This window comes from Astatotilapia calliptera, chromosome 15, assembly GCF_900246225.1.
Source record: "Astatotilapia calliptera chromosome 15, fAstCal1.2, whole genome shotgun sequence".
Taxonomy (NCBI): domain Eukaryota; kingdom Metazoa; phylum Chordata; class Actinopteri; order Cichliformes; family Cichlidae; genus Astatotilapia; species Astatotilapia calliptera.
In genome coordinates, this window is record NC_039316.1 from 37,353,883 (window position 1) to 37,371,582 (window position 17,700).

A 17,700-nucleotide genomic window follows, 5' to 3' on the forward strand; every position below is an offset into this window, starting at 1 on the left:
TATTGTTGAAGCTACCCACAGGGGGCGCTCTGGAACCAATAAGATATACAGAATAGAAGAAGAAAGTGATTGCTGGTAGAAAAACAATAAACAGCTAGCTGAAGCCAGCACAAGGAGAGATTCTTGATGTTTTATTCATAGAGGAATAAGAACATTACATGGTACCAGGAGACAGGTCAAGAATAAGAAGCAATGCAACAAGATGGATGCAATAAAACCGTCAAGTCCGTTGAAACTGACTGGAAACGTGGATGCAAGTTGGAGGACTTTCAAACAGCAGTAAATTCATGGGCTGCATCCTCCCGAGGACCCGGCCTTCGCGGTCTACGTGGGCCGGGTCCTCAGAAGGTCGGGTAGGCTGGAAGTAAACGGCTGGGGAAATTGGACGGTCTAGCCTTCTGATTAGCGTCACCGCTATCTCGGTGGAGTTTAATCAACTCGGCCGTCTGCTCCCTGCTATCTAAAATATAACAGGACACTGGCGTAAATTCTCGACTGTCTCATACTTCTGTTTAATCAGTTTTCTGTTTGATGTTTATTCAGCTGTGTGAACACCAAGGAGGAACCCACCAGGGGGATTAATAGTTTTATTTTATCTAATCTAATAACTTTAATCTCAGCCAAACCAATTTACTCACAAACAAATAAAACACTGAAAAAAGCCCAACAATAACATTTTTAGGTTGTCGAAGTGACTTATACATCACGTTTAACCCAAGTAGCGAAAGTCCGCGGTGATCTGAAAATGATGTGCCGGGAGTTGTGCTGTTCTCGGTGGCTTCAGTGACCCTCAAGCTCTCGGCTCGCTATCGAGCTGGTGGGTAACAGACGTCTCCGAAAACATCGAAGCACTTTTGCAAATATGTGGTGTCTTGATAAACCGAGCAGATACTTGAAGTTTACACAGCTACTTTCTCGCCTGAAAATATGTTAAAAGTTTATTTTGTGACCCAGAAAGATGAATAAGAGTAATTTTAAAACTTAGTAGCGGCCGCCATTGCCGGAAACTGAAGTTTGGCTGGGCCGCGCTATGAATTCTGGGATAAGGTGGGCCACTAAGGACACACCCGACCCATCCTTCAAATTCGGGGAAAAGGAGGACGCATTTGTCGGCTGCATTCGGAGGAGTCTACAAATTTGGACAGCCTTTGGCGCGTCGCTGTGACGTAATCGGTCTACAAATGCGGCCTCAGGAGGATGCAGCCCATGAATTTGGACACAACCATAGACTATGTGCACGTTAGCATATGCTACTTCCGGTGCGGAAACTCCTGTGGATATGAGTGAAATGGCAGGAGCTAAGTTTTTTAGCAAACTGGATGCATCACATGGATTTTGGCAGCTGAGGCTAGACCCAGAAAGCAGCAGGTACACTACCTTTAACACACCATTTGGGCGTTACTGTTTCTTGAGGCTCCCATTTGGAATTAAATCAGCACCAGAGATCTTCCACAGGGCAATGGAGTCCCTGATCGAAGGGCTGGAAGGCACCAGAGTCTACATAGATGACCTCGTAGTCTGGGGAAATACAAGGCAACAACATGATGAAAGGCTGGTGACTCTTTTGTGGAGAGTTAACAAGAATGGACTTAAACTGAATAGAGACATGTGCCTCTTTGGTGTTTCAGAGATGACCTTCTTGGGAGATAAGGTCACAAGTGAAGGGGTGGAACCTGATCAGTCAAAGGTGCAAGCCATATTGGATATGACTGCACCCACTGACAAAAAAGGTGTCTTGCGAGCAATGGGGATGATCAACTTTCTGGGTAAGTTCATTCCTAATCTTACCTCCAACACAGCATGCTTAAGGGAGCCGCTACAGCTCAACACAGTGTTCGAGTGGACGGCCCGGTATGAGAAGCCGGTCCTGACATTCTTTGATCCATCAAAGCCAACAAAAATTTCAACAGATGCCTCAAAAGATGGCTTGGGAGCAGTTCTGCTCCAAAGGAACAAAGACAAGTGGCAAACTGTAGCATATGCGTCCAGATCTATGACAGAAACTGAACAACGCTATGCTCAAATTGAAAAAGAGACTTTGGGCTTAGTGTTTGGGTGTGGAAAATTTCACAGCTATGTATATGGATTACCAACCTTTACAGCAAAGACTGATCACAAACCTCTCATATCGATCAGAAAAAAGAACCTCAACGACATGTCACCCAGAATTCAGCACGTGATGATGGTGTTGCAGCGCTATGATTTTGAGCTGAGCTACACGCCTGGGAAATATATCGTACTCGCAGATGCATTATCCCGAGCGCCAGCACCAAGTGGTGACAGGTTAGTCAGCACTACACAGCACTAGGAGGCTGAAACACATGTAAACATGGTAAGTGCTTCACTCCCAGCATCAGATGTCATGTTGCAGCAAATTGTACAGGAGACGACAAAAGATCCAGTGCTGCAGAAAGTATCCCACCATATACAGAATGGGTGGTCAAAGGGAGTCTGTCCAGGGTTCTACTCTGTGCGAGCTGATTTATGCATGGCTAATGGGCTGGTGCTGAGACAAAACCGCATTGTCATCCCTCAATCCATGCGGAAGGACATGCTTCTGCATATCCATGAAGGACATCTTGGAGTGGAGAAATGTAAAAGGAGAGCGAGAGAAGCAGTTTACTGGCCAGACATCAACAGGGATATTGAAGAGATGATACAGAAATGTGAAACATGTCTCAAACATCACTACAAACAAACAAAAGAGCCAATGCTGGCAGCAGATCTACCCAATGCACCATGGCAAAAGGTAGGCACGGATTTATTTCATCTGGATGGCAAGGACTATGTTTTGGTGATTGACTACTATTCTAATTGTCCAGAAGTGGCACAGCTTTCCAGTACATCAGCACAGTCAGTCATCACACACATGAAGGGCTTTTTTGCCAGACATGGAATTCCACAGTGTGTCATCTGTGACAATGGTCCACAATATGACTGTAGAGAATTTAGTGACTTTGCAAAGCAATATGGATTTCAGCATATCACTTCTAGTCCCTTGTATCCCCAAGCGAATGGACAGGCAGAAAAAGGGATCCAAATAGTAAAGAGACTGTTCAAAAAAGCAAGACTGACCCTTACCTGGCTCTGCTAAGCTACAGAGCTTCATCTCTGGAGTGCGGGGATCACCTGCTGAGCTACTCATGCATCGCAAGCTACGCACCACACTTCCACACATTTCCAAGGAAAATGACAATGCACATGACAACAAGCTGACTGACAAACTCAAGCACAGACAGAAAAGGAACTACGACAAAACTGCAAGGCGTCTGGAACCGCTTCAGGAAAGAGATGTTGTGAGGATTGCAGGTCCAGATTTCTGGGACAGGAAGGCAACAGTTCTCAGCAAAGTAGGACCCAGATCGTTTGCTGTTCAGACCGAGAATGGACAAGTGTTAAGAAAAACCGGAGAAGTCTGTTAAAGACACAGGATGTTAAACATCAGGACACAGAGACTGGAACTGAACAGCGAGGTGCTAACCCTGTTGAGCACCACAGTGAGCCTCCTTCACCTTCCCCAATGTCTGAGATACTGAGAAGGTCTACCAGACCTAAGAAACCTACAGAGAGGCTCATAGAACAAGTGTGAACTGTTGTGGTAAAGAATGATAATAATTCATTTAGAATAGTAATTGTTCACACTTACTTGAGACCTGCTGAGTTATAATGTGTTATTGACTGTTCAAGTTGTCAAAGGTGAAGAGTTCTAATGTGTTTGAGGGCTGTATGGGACTCATTTGGTTCATATACATTTGGATTTATTTTGTTTGACTTGTGCTACAACTTTTGGTTATATAAAAAAACACTACTGAATGTAGTTTGTTGCACAATTTATAACATGTTGAATGTTAGACAAGAATGTTCAGATGTTACAGAGTACACAGTTCTCTTCGGAATTGTGGTTATTATAACACCAACCTGTTTGGAAAGGGGACGTAATGATAGCTGCTATTGTTGAAGCTACCCACAGGGGGCGCTCTGGAATCAATAAGATAAGATAAGATAAGATAACCTTTATTAGTCCCACACGTGGGAAATTTGTTTTGTCACAGCAGGAAGTGGACAGTGCAAAAGTTGAGGCAAAAATTAGAATACAATAAGAATAAATACAGTACACAACTGTACAGAATAGAATAAAATAAAATACTATATACAGTAGAATAAAATAAAATAAATATACAATAAGATAAAAATAGAATACAAATACAAATACTATATACAACTGAGTAAAAATACAACGATGACAGAAAGGATTATTGCACTTAGTATTATTGCATATGTATGGATGTGTGTGCTTGATCAGTTAAAGTCTTTATTATGGAGTCTGACAGCAGTGGGGAGGAAAGACCTGCGAAATCTTGTGGGACGGATATACAGAATAGAAGAAGAAAGTGATCGCTGGTAGAAAAACAATAAACAGCTAGCTGAAGCTAGCACAAGGAGAAATTCTTGATGTTTTATTCATAGAGGAATAAGAACATTACAACAACCATCTCTAAGGTTTACAGTTTGAAACTGAAAATTTGAAAATGAAAAAATGTTCAGTGACCAGCAGTTTAGGATGGCCAGAGAGCTTTGAACTGATGGGACGGCAACAGTAACTCAAATAACAACTTGTTCCAATCAAGGTATGCAGAAGAGCATCTCTGAATTCACAACACATGAAGCAGCTGAGGTTCAGCAGCAGAAGACCACACTGGGTGCCACTCCTGTAGGCTAAGAAAAGGAAGCGGCTTCATGTCCCAAAGCTCATATCAACTCAGTCTGGCTTCTTTAAATGCCCTCTACAGTTACCAGTTATCAATCCAATAGAACACCTTTAGGATGTCGTGTTCATCATGGATGTGCAGCAGACAGTTTATGTGCTGAGCATCCTATGAACTCTATGACAGAAAGAAGTCAAAAGACAGAGTCCAACATGATGTGGACCTTACATACCAGCTAATTTTGTTAGGGTTTCTGCTTTGCTCACATCATCTTCTATTATTCAAAGTCAAAGTAAACTTTATTGTCCGCTATACAGCACAGTATATAGAGAGACGAGACAACGAGGCTCCAGTTCCATTAAGTGTAAAATATAGGAAGAGTAAGAATGAATATACACTTTAAGACTGAGGTAAGGGGAGTAAATATACAGGTGAGGTAAACAAGGGTTAATAACAATCAAAAATGTACAATTGAGATGTAAAGTGACCTGGGGGGGTCTGATGGCTTTCGGGAAAAAGCTATCTCACGGTCTGAAGGATCGGGCCCCAATACTGAGGAGGCCTTACTGATGCAAGGAATAATGATGAGCATAATTTCTTATATAATGCTTTTCAAGTTGCTTTTTCAAACAAAGCCAGAGAGGCTGCACAGCTGTTATCAAATATGGTTAAGACTCTAACTATAAGTTAATTTAAAAGAGAAGATTTCCAGGGGTTTCATCAGTACTGCTCATTGCACTCTTACTTAGCCGAAAGCCGCCTCAATAAGCGTGGATTATGCCTCCGTTACTGCGATGGCATGTGTGAGATATTCGGTTATATTGCTAATTACATTTAATCAAGAGACAGAGGAGCTCCAGCTACTGTGTAACTACAGTTTAGCCACTTAAATGTACAAATAGAATAGAAATAGAAAAAAGATTCGACACATTGCTGGATGCACAAACATTTATTGTAGCAGAATCAGAAAAAACAAAGTGTAACTCAAGCACAGTGAGCGTACTCGTAGGTACGAATTCACACAGTTCAGTTGATGGTGTTCAAATAATAACATGCATTCAAATTAATAAATCAGGACCTTTACAGGTTATTTCCAAACTGGTGACATCTAACAGATTGCTGATACATTTTTCATGCTCCTCAGTTTCATCACTGTGGTGAGCTTTTGGTCGCGCTGTTATCACTGTGAGACGAGGCATCTGGCTCCCATCTGTGCTCTGATGTCCTTCTGCAACAGAAAACAGATTTTAGACAGTAAGCAAAAGTGGCACAGCTCCTCATTTGTTCTTTTCACAAAAATTAATCAACTGCCACACACACAAACACAGAGACCAATGCTAACACACAAGGATTAACATAAAAAGACTCAGCCGATTACAGTGAACCCTCAGTTTTCCTAATCAGACATGTTTCGTTTGCTTACACATTTTTAGGCTTGTTCGTTTCTTTCTGTGTTTTCCACACAGAAACTGGTAGATGAAAATGGAAGTGGAACAGCCTGACGAAAGACTGTATACTTTTAACGAAACAGAAGAAAGGACACATCAGTGAATGATTAGCTACAGTGTATGAAGGTTTATATATATATAATCGTATGTAGTCAATATTTCCTGTCAAACCTTTGGAAGTTTGATGGTCACATCAATGCTGTCGGATGAGGCACATACAATTGATGCAGAAACCTCCTGGTTGGCATTGCTCTCAGATGTCTGGTTGAAGCCGTAAAGCAAAGCCATGCCTGGGATGTATCTTTCCATTCTGGAGTGGATAAAATCCATTAACACAAAAAACATTTCAAGGAAGTTGGTTGAGAAGGTGATAAGAATGTCAAATCTTCTCTCCTCATGATAATCATTTAACTTGTCACAGCTTTTATTTCTTGGTAGAAGTTGGACATTTTATAGAAACTCACCTGGAGCAGTAATTCACCATCTCTTCTGGCACACTGGCCCACTCTACTTTGGCTTCAAGTGTCTGCCTGGGAGCAGGGGACTGTGCAGCAGCAGCCATCACCGATATTTTGTAGGGCTTACATTGAGCTCCCCAACTAATCATTGCCTAGAACAAACACAGTCAACGTTGAAGCACCACTCCACAAACAAACACATGGCTTTAGCGCTTTCTTTTAAAAAATATGACACATTTAAAAAGAAGGAAAAGTATGTTATTAAAAAATAAGGACATCATTATCTACTCCAAGATTTTTATATGTTCAGCAGCTTAAAGGTCTGCTACTTTTTAATGCCAAACTGTTGTAATATTACTCTTTAAAACTTTTCCAAGTAGCATGCCATTGCTTATTAACTACTCTTTTTTATTGTCTAGAGAGCAGAAATATGGGAACATAATGACACCAGCCTTTTTTTTAAATGCTGCTAAGGAATATTTTCCCCAGTGATTTAAGGAGGCCGTGGACATGAATAAAAAACATGCCAAACCTTAGTTACTGAGACAATGATTGTGACCAGGACACATTAACTGCTGATGCCATGCCATTAAATGAAGTCCTGGCAGTTTACACATCAAATTAAACATAAATCACTAAGAAAGTCTTGCTTTCATAGGTTTTCTACCTTAACATTAGCAGGAGACTGTGCAGAAGCGTCGACACACATCTTCCAGTTGGCGGCGTCTCCGATATGGGACATGATCATTTGGGCCTTCAGAGTGTCTCCTTCAGATGGGTTGTACAGGGTCACATCGAAACCCTCAAGGTTCTGGTTACCACTCATGGCAATGGCTTTGATGCTGACCACAGGCTGAGGTGCTGTGGCCTAAGATATGAGACAGTACTTACTTTATATTAATCATGTTATGTCTTAAATTTATAGTAATACCAAAGTGAGTGTGAATTATTGTAGATGGATGAAATAAAGCTGAGGGAAGTGTTTTTTGCAAAGTCAACATATACATATATGTCACGTATATTATATTATTTTTAGTGCATGTCAGATTAAAATGCAGAGTACTCTGTATTTTGCCTATTTAACGTACATCCATCATGATTTCTTGGCTGTTACGGGTTTCCCGTTCATTTGATGCGGAATTTGATTGCTCCTGGGATCGTTCCTGTAAACACAACATGGGAACAGGAAAATTTTAAATGATAAAAGACAGGAAGAGGTGATGCACATGTAACGTTACAGAAGTCTTCAAATACCTGTGCAATCCTCCTCATAGTCTCATACAGATGGCGGATGGTCAATGGATGACTGGCGGGTTTGCATTGAACCTCCAAGTGGATTTTCTCCACAGGTTTGGTCGCCTCAGCTAAAAAAGTGCATCAGGTTACATGAGCACAGGATACCTTTATAACCTAACACAGGCCTTCTTGTTGGTTATATGTGTGAAAAAGACATTTAAAAGTAGTAGTCTCATGTGTCTCATGTGAGTGAAGAAGCACGACATAAAGGTCATCTGTGCATATGGTGCACTGAACTTGCTGTGTATACCTGGGACTACTCTGATGGCCGCATGGGTGAATCCCATTATAGAGTAGAGGGGGTATTCGTTGTTAAAATACTGTCTCCTGATGTCATAGTCCACACAGACACCCACTCCATACATGCTGCTCTTGGCACACATATTTGCCTTTCGCCACCAGTTGTTTGGTGTTGGCTGCTGTTTGAAGGAAAAACAATAATCAAGAAGAAGTTGTTGCCAGTTTTCAATAAATGAACGTGTAACAGTAATCTTCCAAAGGTGTTGGCTGTACCTGTTGGGAGTTAAATTCATCAGGTATCATTGGTGTCCTTTTAGGGGATTCTGGATCTCCAATGTTCCTTGAGACTGCATACAGATTGGAGCTGTAAAATGGAAATGTCGGATTTATTTAGTACATTTAGCTTCTTGATGAATCTGAATGAATGAAAAGCACTCATTCTTGTGTTTTAGCTCCTGTGAGTTCCAGTGTGAGCTGGAGTGGAGTGACCAGTTTATATAAAGTAAAAGGAATCACACTCCAGTGACTAAAGTAAAGAAAAAATGAGAGTGGTTGGTAATTGATCTAGTAAATGTATTTAGAGCTGTAGAGGGACATAATCATGATCTTGACATACCTGAATGAAATGAGTTCAAACTCATTTTTACAAGCGGGCATGTCAAGTTCCAAAACTCTTTTTCCAACATTGATCTTGGCAGAAAGCTTCATTGGCAGCTCAACGGGAGCTTTGCTCTTCATCTCTGAACCGCACTGGAAAAGCTCTGTGTTGATCCCGTGGAAAATCCAGAAATCTTTTGTGAATCTACAATAAAAAGTGTAATGATAGAGTTAGTGTTTGCACCTCCAAAAAAAATTGTTTGGTCGCATATACTGATGATAGTTGCCAAATACACTGGGTATCTATCTATTTAAATTACCCCACGACACCCTCAGATTCCAGTGAAATATCTGCATTGATCAGGTCTCCGAGATGCTGAGCTTGTGGTGGATTTATTGCAGCTTTAGCTATAGACACACATAAAGAAGCACAAATGTTTAGCCCAAGTACATTTTTCAATAATGAACAAATGTGATTGCCATTTGTTATAAGGTTTTATTCCTCACCGTTAATGGTGATCCCGGTGACTGTTTGATAATATTTGGCAATCTCCACTGGCAAACCCAGGGTGGTAGCTTGCAACAAACGAGCCTCAATATTCAACAAAGGCTTCGTCCAATGCCATGAAAGTCCTTTTTGCAATTGCTCAATGGCAGCCCACACAGGGGTTCCTTTAGGTGCAGAAGGACTAACAGCCTACATGCAAAATCACAGGACAGCATCTTGTAAGAGGTATCAAGGCATCATGTGTCTTTAATAGATCAGCAGTGTCTCTGCCAATTTATTCTCACCGCTTTGATGTACTCAAGGAGATCCTTCTGGATGTTTACAAAGAAAAACTCTTGTCCAGACAAGCGTGAATAGGCAGAAATGATCGGTTTATCATTTGGCAGCGATTCCCAGTTTTTAAGCTGAAAATGACACGACACAGTGGACACCCACATCAATTGGCGTCATAGTACAGCTGATATTTTTCCCTTGACGTCTTTGATGTAATACTCACGACATTGTAAATGGCCTGAAAGTCGCTGAAGCTAAAATCGCCTTTAAATCCAGGAATGCTGGGGCCAATCAGCTGCTTGAGTGTTTCGGAACGGATACCAAACTGGAATCAAAAGAAATAACAGGATTACAGTTTGTGTTTGGGAAACGTTATTTGAAGGATATTATATGACTCTGTACCTCCATTAGCTTCATGATTCTACCGATGGCAAAATACTTTTGTTGTGATATGATCTCAGTGGGCAAGACGCTTGTTGGACCTCCCAACATATTAAATGAAGCAGATGTCCCCATCAGTAAATCATCTGCATTTGGAAAAGCAAAAATGGTCATTTTCATAATGTGAGTGTAAATGTATTTACTTAAAGTCCTCAAAAGTGGTCTAATTATTGGTGAACTTGAACCCACCATCAAACATGTCCATTCGGAATGATCTGCTGTTGTAGCTAAGACGTCCAAATTTGGCAGCGAGGCTTTTCATAGCCAGACTGCAGTAAATTGAACTTTAGCAGAAAACACAAAAACAATTAGATATCATGTAAAATATACCAGCAAAAGCAACACCGATAAAGATACAGCCCCTTTTTTTATTGTTATACTCACAGATTGTGATTGTCTGGAGTCTTGGATCTAGCTATATTTTCCAAGTAAGAGTATGCAAAGCTAGCGAGATGGATGTCTTTTTCTCTCTCTAGATGTGCAGTCAGTGTGGAGACAAGAGCCGCTGATGGCTTTGTGTTAAACATGACCATGATTGCCATCATGTTTGTCTCAGGGGCACAGTTCTTTTGCAGGAACACTTTCAGGGCAATCTCTTGGACCTGAAAACATAAGCAATATAATAATCAGCTGTTGGGGAAACCATGGTCAAAACTCACACATTTGCCAGCTACTGTTAGGACAAAAACTATTATGTTCTGGCACAGTTTCTTTTCAGTTTCAGTGAGCCCTGAAAGACAACTGAAGACGCTTTCCACTTGATTTTACCGGTCTAAGTTAAGAGAATGAAATACTTCACTTGACCTAAAAAATGTGACATTTTAAACGCAAGTTATCTGCATATATTAAAAACAACAACAACAACAACTGCATGTCATGTAATGTTCTTACACTGTAGGGATCTCTGCGAGCTGTCAGTCTCAAAGCCTGCATAGCAGCGCTCTGCACACGGCACGACACGTCTACGGGGTTGGCAGCGACTCCAGGGAGGAAGTTGGTGATGGTTTTAATGCTGCCTGGATGACCTGCATTGCCCAGAGCTCTCAGAGCGATGAACATCTTAGTTTCATTGTGGTTTCTCAGGCCCTCATTGGCAAGGTTGAGCAGTGGCTAGTTAAAACAACAAATACATGTTTAACATTTTTTTCAAAAATGCTTGTTGACTTGCTTTATCATTTTACACATGGATGATCTCGACTGTAATCTCAGATCTTTTCTAATTATAATGGTTAATTTGGGGGAAAACAGTACTTGAAGTAGTATTATTTCAATATTTAAGCTCAAAATGATTTTTTCTAGTTAAATTTGAAATATTACTTAAATAGTTATCTCAAAACCTTAACACTCCATTGCACAGATAATTTCTCATTACATAGCATACACCTGTTGATGTGTGAATACCTGAACAGCAGCTTGTGGACATGGTGAATGATATGCGCAGTATTTGTACACCAGAGAGCCAAAAGAAAACATGGCAGCAGTCCACAAATGAGGATTGGATTTGATGAATTCCATGTTCATTATTTCCTGCGAAAGATCGACATGTCATTTAGGTGATCGTTTTGTTGTTGTTTTTTGTTTGTTACGTGATCACCATCCAGCTTTGCTAACTCACTTTAGCCTTCTCAACCAGCTCAGCTCTGGGCTGGAGATGATTCATAGCTATCAGAAGGGTTTGCACAGCTTCATTTGCAGACACGTCTTTTGAAATAAATCTCTTGTGCAGGAATTTGAGGACTCTGTCGTCGTTGATCTCGGCAACCATGTCCAAGAAAAAGCGTCTAATAAGTGAAAAAGAAGAGAGAAGAGAGCTAATATACATACACAAATACTTCAGATAAAGATTATCCTTCAAATACACAGATGAAGGGAAGGTGTATACCAAAATGTTACAAAAGATATTTATAAGGTTTTAATTAAGTTGTTACATTTATGCCTCGCATAATATTAAACTATTCCTCATTGTTAATGCGCTGCACTAAATCCCTCCTGAACTGAGTCGAAGGATAATCAGCTGAAGTGGATCAGCATCAGGCTTCAGAGGTAGCCTCGAAAAATGTTCTTCTTCATAATGAAAAGCTTTTTTAAAGGTTATCCGTAAAAGAGTCTCACTTTGAGCTTTAAAAAAACATGTTCTCACTGGGTACAAAGATATTCACAAAAAGTTAACTAATAACTTAATAATGATACTTTTATTGCAGCTTTACTCATAAAGTTTGTCGTAAATCCCGTGTTAGAGGCTGTATTTACAACACCATCAACCGCATTCATTCAAATGAGCATACTCAACGAGTATTAGTGCCTTGAAGCATGAAAATGTAGCAACTTTTACACATATGTCTGTCAATGCAGATGAATTTCCATTAAATTCCAAACTCCAATTAAATAGGTATTAAAAAACTAATAACTAAAGTAGTAGCAGTAGTATAACTAAGTAGTATTTTGTTGAATCACAATTGTATTACACAGTGCATTCAGTGCATAACAAATGTGTCTGACCACCACCCGACAGAGGGTTTATGTCTCAGCTGTCCACTTTTGGTATTTCCAAGAATATATATTTTAAGTATGTGCAAGCTCTTTATCAGACATTATTGTTATCCATGAATTTTGGACAAAAAAAGCAAAAAAAAAATAAATTGCTACATTATTACTTTTTGTAATCACCTCACAAACACTCACCTGTGTTCATTGTTTCTTGCCAGTTCCACCCACATCTCATCCAAATCCCTGTCCTGAAGCATTCGCAAAAGCTGATACACCTTTAAGGTGTCCTCAGTTGTTTCCTTCTTAATCTGATTTTTATGATCCTCAGCCAACTGTTTGATCATTCTAATAGCCTGCAAACAGGGGCAGAGATTTTCATCAGTTATTCCTGATTTTAGCTGTTTAACTATGAAGAATTTCACTCTTTTTGTTGTATTCTGGTGGAAATTTTGCTACACCAGTTGATCCCTACCTTAGCTTTTGGTTCTGCGAGGTCCTGCATCACAAGAGGGATATTAGCGTTGGAGTTCACTAATTTATGCACGATGTCGCCCCTGTTTTGCAATTGCCCGACGTTGGCAGGTTTGCCTCCCTCACTCACACGAATCAGTACCATTTCCTTCCTGCAGGAGAAGGTTTTTTTTATTTGTTATGCAGCAGCTAAAGTTAATTAGCAGGTATAACATGCAGATGCCTTCTTGTCTTACTTTGCTTCCATTCTGAAACTACCGCCCTTCACATTGAAGGGACTAAAGTGCTGTTGCTCGAGGGCATAAGCACTTTTGACCATGCCGCCCTCTTCTGTTGGTTGGATGGTGTAAAGGTATTGCACAGTAGAAATCATAGATTCTCCTCTCTAGATTGGAGCATATGCAAACAGAAACGGAGATGATTTTGCTGGATTTAATTTAAAATCGCACAATCAGCTGCATTTACGACGAGACAAACAAACCTGTTTGGTCTCTTTGTCGAGGACAGCAAAGGCCATTCCGTTTTGCATTGCTGCTTTAATTCTGCAGTGGTCGATATCCACAACCTGAGTGACGTTCATGTTGTTTGTTTGCTTGTTAATTTCAGTAGCATAGTTGTTCGGACACATTCCATGTATTCCAACCTATACGCAAAATAAAACTTGTGTTATTGACATTCTTACTAATGAGGTAGACTAAAAAAATCAGAAACTGATGACTTACCTCCTCCAGCTCATAGACAGTTGGTGAGGTCTTGACAGTTGCATGGAAGAAACTCAGCATCCCTCTCACAATGTTAATAGTGGTCTCAGTGACGTCAGGAGCTGCTTGGATTTGCCGAACATGGCCGTTGATGTGCTCAAACTTGAAAGGTTTGGCGAGCTGGGCAGCAATACGCTGACTGAGCTTGGGGCATTGACTGAAATCACTTTTCCCTGTGATGCCATTGAGCTCTGCGAAGGTCACGTCTGAAACCTTGAAGCCCGAACAGAAAAAAGAAATATTTTTCAGATTTGAGCAACAAAACACATCGAATAACGTGTGACCCTACAAAAGTGTGCAGACATTGTCATTTGTATGTAGTATCATTAGCTTACAAGTTCACAGTTTTGTAGTTATAACATTGTAAAGCAGAAGACAGAAAGATGCTGGAACATAGCCAGCGTCGCACAGCTGTAGGTGTGCAAACATTGAAATTAGAGTAGAACCTGCTTTAATGTCTTAAAGAAATCATTTTGTCAGGGTGTTGAAGCCTCAGTAGTGTCTACTCATTTGACCTCTGAAGAATCTATAGTGATGATTACATAATGTTTATTCGGTGGATTTATAAATAAAGTTTCAAATTAACTGGCCAACATTGTGTTGCTGTGTATGCAAGGCAAGTTTATTTATATAGCACAATTCAACGGCAAGGTGATTCAAAGTGCTTTACAGAGACATTAAAAAACAAAAAGAAATCAAAAGCATGATTTAAAATGAAAAAAAGGAACAGTAGATAAAATCAGTAGTTAAAATGTAAGTTTTGAAATTTTTGGATTTTGTGTTTTATTCAAATGCAGCTGAGAACAGGTGAGTCTTCAACCTGGATTTAAATAAACTGAGTGTTTCAGCTGATCTGAGGCTTTCTGGGAGTTTGTTCCAGATATAAGGAGCATAAAAGCTGAATGCAGCTTCTCCGTGTCTGGTTCTGACTCTGGGAACTGATAAAAGACCGGATCCAGATGACCTGAGGGATCTGGAAGGTTCATACTGGGTCAGGAGGTCACTGATGTAGTTTGGTCCTAAACCATTCAGAGCTTTATAGGCCAGCATCAGAACTTTAAAGTCTATCCTCTGACGGACAGGCAGCCAGTGTAAGGACCTCAGAGCTGGACTGATGTGGTCCACTTTTTTGGTCTTAGTGAGGACTCGAGCAGCAGAGTTCTGAATGAGCTGTAGTTGTCTGACTGATTTTTTAGGTAGACCTGTAAAGATGCTGTTACAGTAATCAAGCCTACTAAAGATGAAATGCCCATCATTTATAACTTTAAGTAACCAGTGTGTGGATTTATATTACTGTCTGCTGGGACTCTCACCTGAAGAATGAATACTTGTGGAGATTCACCAGAGATCTTGATGTTGCACTGTATCCTCACGCCAGACTCGGCTCGGTTGGGTTTGCCGGATCCAAATTTCACTTCTCCTTCATATTTGTACTCGTAGGTTTTCCTGTGATTCAGGGTGAGATCTGAAAGGTGTTTTTATTAAAGTTAAATACCATCTAACTTAAAGCATTTGGAAGAGAATATTATTATTATATGATGGATTTATGATTAAGATTAAAGAAAAAGACTCACCATAACGAGCAGCTTGGCAAGCTAAAAGCAAGAAAGTCAAACATAGTGTAAGCATTATAACACACTGCAAGGTACACTATGAGTCTACGTCAATGCTACACAACATAATGCTACAATCAGGCACCTTGTTAGAGTAACAACAGTGTTTTTCTAAGATGTTAAAAGACACACATGGCATCTAATAAACACTTAATCTGAAAACTCCAGAAGAATAGTCCAGTATCGTTAGCAGAGACAACTAAATCAATTGGTATTCTATTCTGTTCTAATCTTATCCAGGTATTAAGTATTTGCTTGAATAAACCTGAATCCTGACAATAACAGTACAACAATTCTATAAAAGACACTCACAAGGGACTTTTTGGATGTTCTTACCCAAACTTCTCAAGAGAAGTTAGAAGATTATTAAGTTTGGGGGTGCTATCCTCCTACAAGTAGAACTGAGTGAATGATACTTACTGGCCAGAGCCACAAGGCAACAGAAGAAGAAGACAAGACCCCGCATGGTGAGAGAGGAGTGGAGATCAGGTTTCAGAGCTGTCCGTTTATATGCATGAGCTGTCATTACTCATTGATCCTTCAGAGCACATCAGACGTGTGATAAGGCCAAAGAACATAATAAAATAAACACACCCTCTCTGAAGTGAGGCCGTGCTAACCCGTGGCGCTGTCAGAGCGACACAGATGATATGTCAAAGATAATTTAAGGGGCAGAGCAGGTCGTCCGTTAATGGGAAGGTCACTGGTTTGATCCCCGGCTTCTCTGGTCAAAGTGTCAAAGTGTCTTTTTACGAGATACCCCAGTGCCCAAAATCAGTGTGTCTGTAGAAAAGCATTATATATAAATCAATGTTATCCTTTTGAATATTTTACAACAGTTGTGAATGTGGGTTACCTTCATTAAAAAAATAGTTGAGTTGGCTTAAAAATAATTTATATATTCAAAGCCTATTTATATGTTTTATATCACAGATAAACATTGTGAAAATGTAAATGTTTCATCATTCAGAAGAAGAAATAAACACATTTTTCAAAGCTCCGCTGCTCAGTCAAAAACGAAATATGCAGTGAGATTCGTGTCTCAAGTAAAGGGAGAAAGCTGTTTGCTGCCCGGGTTTGTGCTTTTACTTCTTAGACATCAGTGAAACGCTTGGTTTTCAAATATGTTCATAATACACCAAACACACACACACACGCCGCTCTTCATTACAGATTTAAAGATTCTGCCTTGGCCTAAACGGGTTAACAAACATCCCTGTTCGTATGTGAAGTTTGAACTGTGAGGGTCGTGCTCACATTTCACAATGCACGTCTGTCTTGTGCAATCACACCCAGTCTTTATTTCACCTCTAGGGTGATATGGAATATCATATTTTTGTCTTGAAGCTTGCAAACGTGTTTTAAATAATGTTTGTTAACACACTTGAGTGGCAGCCAGTTATGGTTTTAGATTCAACTGCAATTACAATCATAGATTCAAATGAAATAAAAAATGGCAACATTGTACCAAAATCACAGAAAAAATTATATTCCATATGTTTTCTGACAGATTTAAAATATCCTACTGTTTCAGCGTTTAAGACTAAATAGGTGCATTTAAAAATAAGAAAAATAATGAAAGTTCTAGTTAAGGTCACAAACTTCATAAACGGGATATGGCCACCGTGACATCACCCTGGGGATTTTTTGTTTTTTTTGAGCCAGACGAGTAAATATATTTAGAAAGAGAGCTACGTGCTCAGTTATCAGCTGCAACTGGCAGGCTTGTCAAGAGTCTAGCACGTTGGACAGATGCACATATACCTGCAAATAAAACAGAAATAGATACTGGACCAAAGACTTTTTGTATATGCTACAATTAAACAAATAAAAAGCTGTAATTTTATATTATTTTCTCTATTAAAATGATCAAAAGAGCACTAACACAGACACGCCTAGCAGACTGATATATTAGTATCTACCTGTCAGTCACAGACGTCTGGCTCCAAACTTTATTAGCTTTAAACCTTCAGGGGTTTCGACACAGGCCACAACACTTGCTGCAGTGCAGCGTTTGAGGGACTTCTCAGGTCTCTTTGTTGTGTTTCCTTATTCCCATAAGCTTTAACGGATCTGCAGAGCTAACGTGAGGAACACTAACAGATATAAGATTTGCTTGCTCCCATTTTCTACAGCATGTTACGAATGATTCATAATGTTAAATATACAAATAATCTGTTTATAAAATCGAAATTGTTGAAGTTAGAAGATTTAGTGTCCTCACAGACATTATTAATGATGTTCAAGGCAAAAAATAATAATACATTACCTCTTAAGTTACAAAGTTTATTTGTATTGTGTTCAGGAAGTGGGGACAGTAGAAGGATTATTATTATTGTAAGCATCAGTTTGGCAAATGTGTCCAACAGTTGCAGGCATAAGAATATGGAGCTCTCTCCAT

At 39.9% G+C, this 17,700-nt stretch overlaps 1 protein-coding gene across 1 annotated transcript; it reads right to left on the reverse strand.

Moving 5' to 3' along the window:
* Positions 1-5,640: 5,640 nt before the first annotated feature.
* vtg3 (vitellogenin 3, phosvitinless) lies at positions 5,641-15,840 on the reverse strand. Its single transcript, XM_026142852.1, has 28 exons — positions 15,720-15,840; positions 15,261-15,281; positions 15,000-15,151; positions 13,648-13,899; positions 13,407-13,568; positions 13,162-13,310; positions 12,927-13,077; positions 12,650-12,807; positions 11,583-11,748; positions 11,369-11,494; positions 10,859-11,077; positions 10,352-10,569; positions 10,157-10,251; positions 9,929-10,053; positions 9,750-9,851; positions 9,538-9,657; positions 9,253-9,442; positions 9,066-9,153; positions 8,765-8,950; positions 8,422-8,512; positions 8,159-8,327; positions 7,867-7,976; positions 7,701-7,775; positions 7,280-7,480; positions 6,619-6,764; positions 6,326-6,464; positions 6,130-6,222; positions 5,641-5,934 (listed from the first exon to the last, which is right to left on the reverse strand). Exons 1-27 carry the CDS (start codon positions 15,823-15,825, stop codon positions 6,136-6,138), a joined length of 3,804 nt encoding a protein of 1,267 aa, XP_025998637.1. The 5' UTR covers positions 15,826-15,840; the 3' UTR covers positions 5,641-5,934; positions 6,130-6,135.
* Between the last annotated feature and the right edge of the window lie 1,860 nt (positions 15,841-17,700).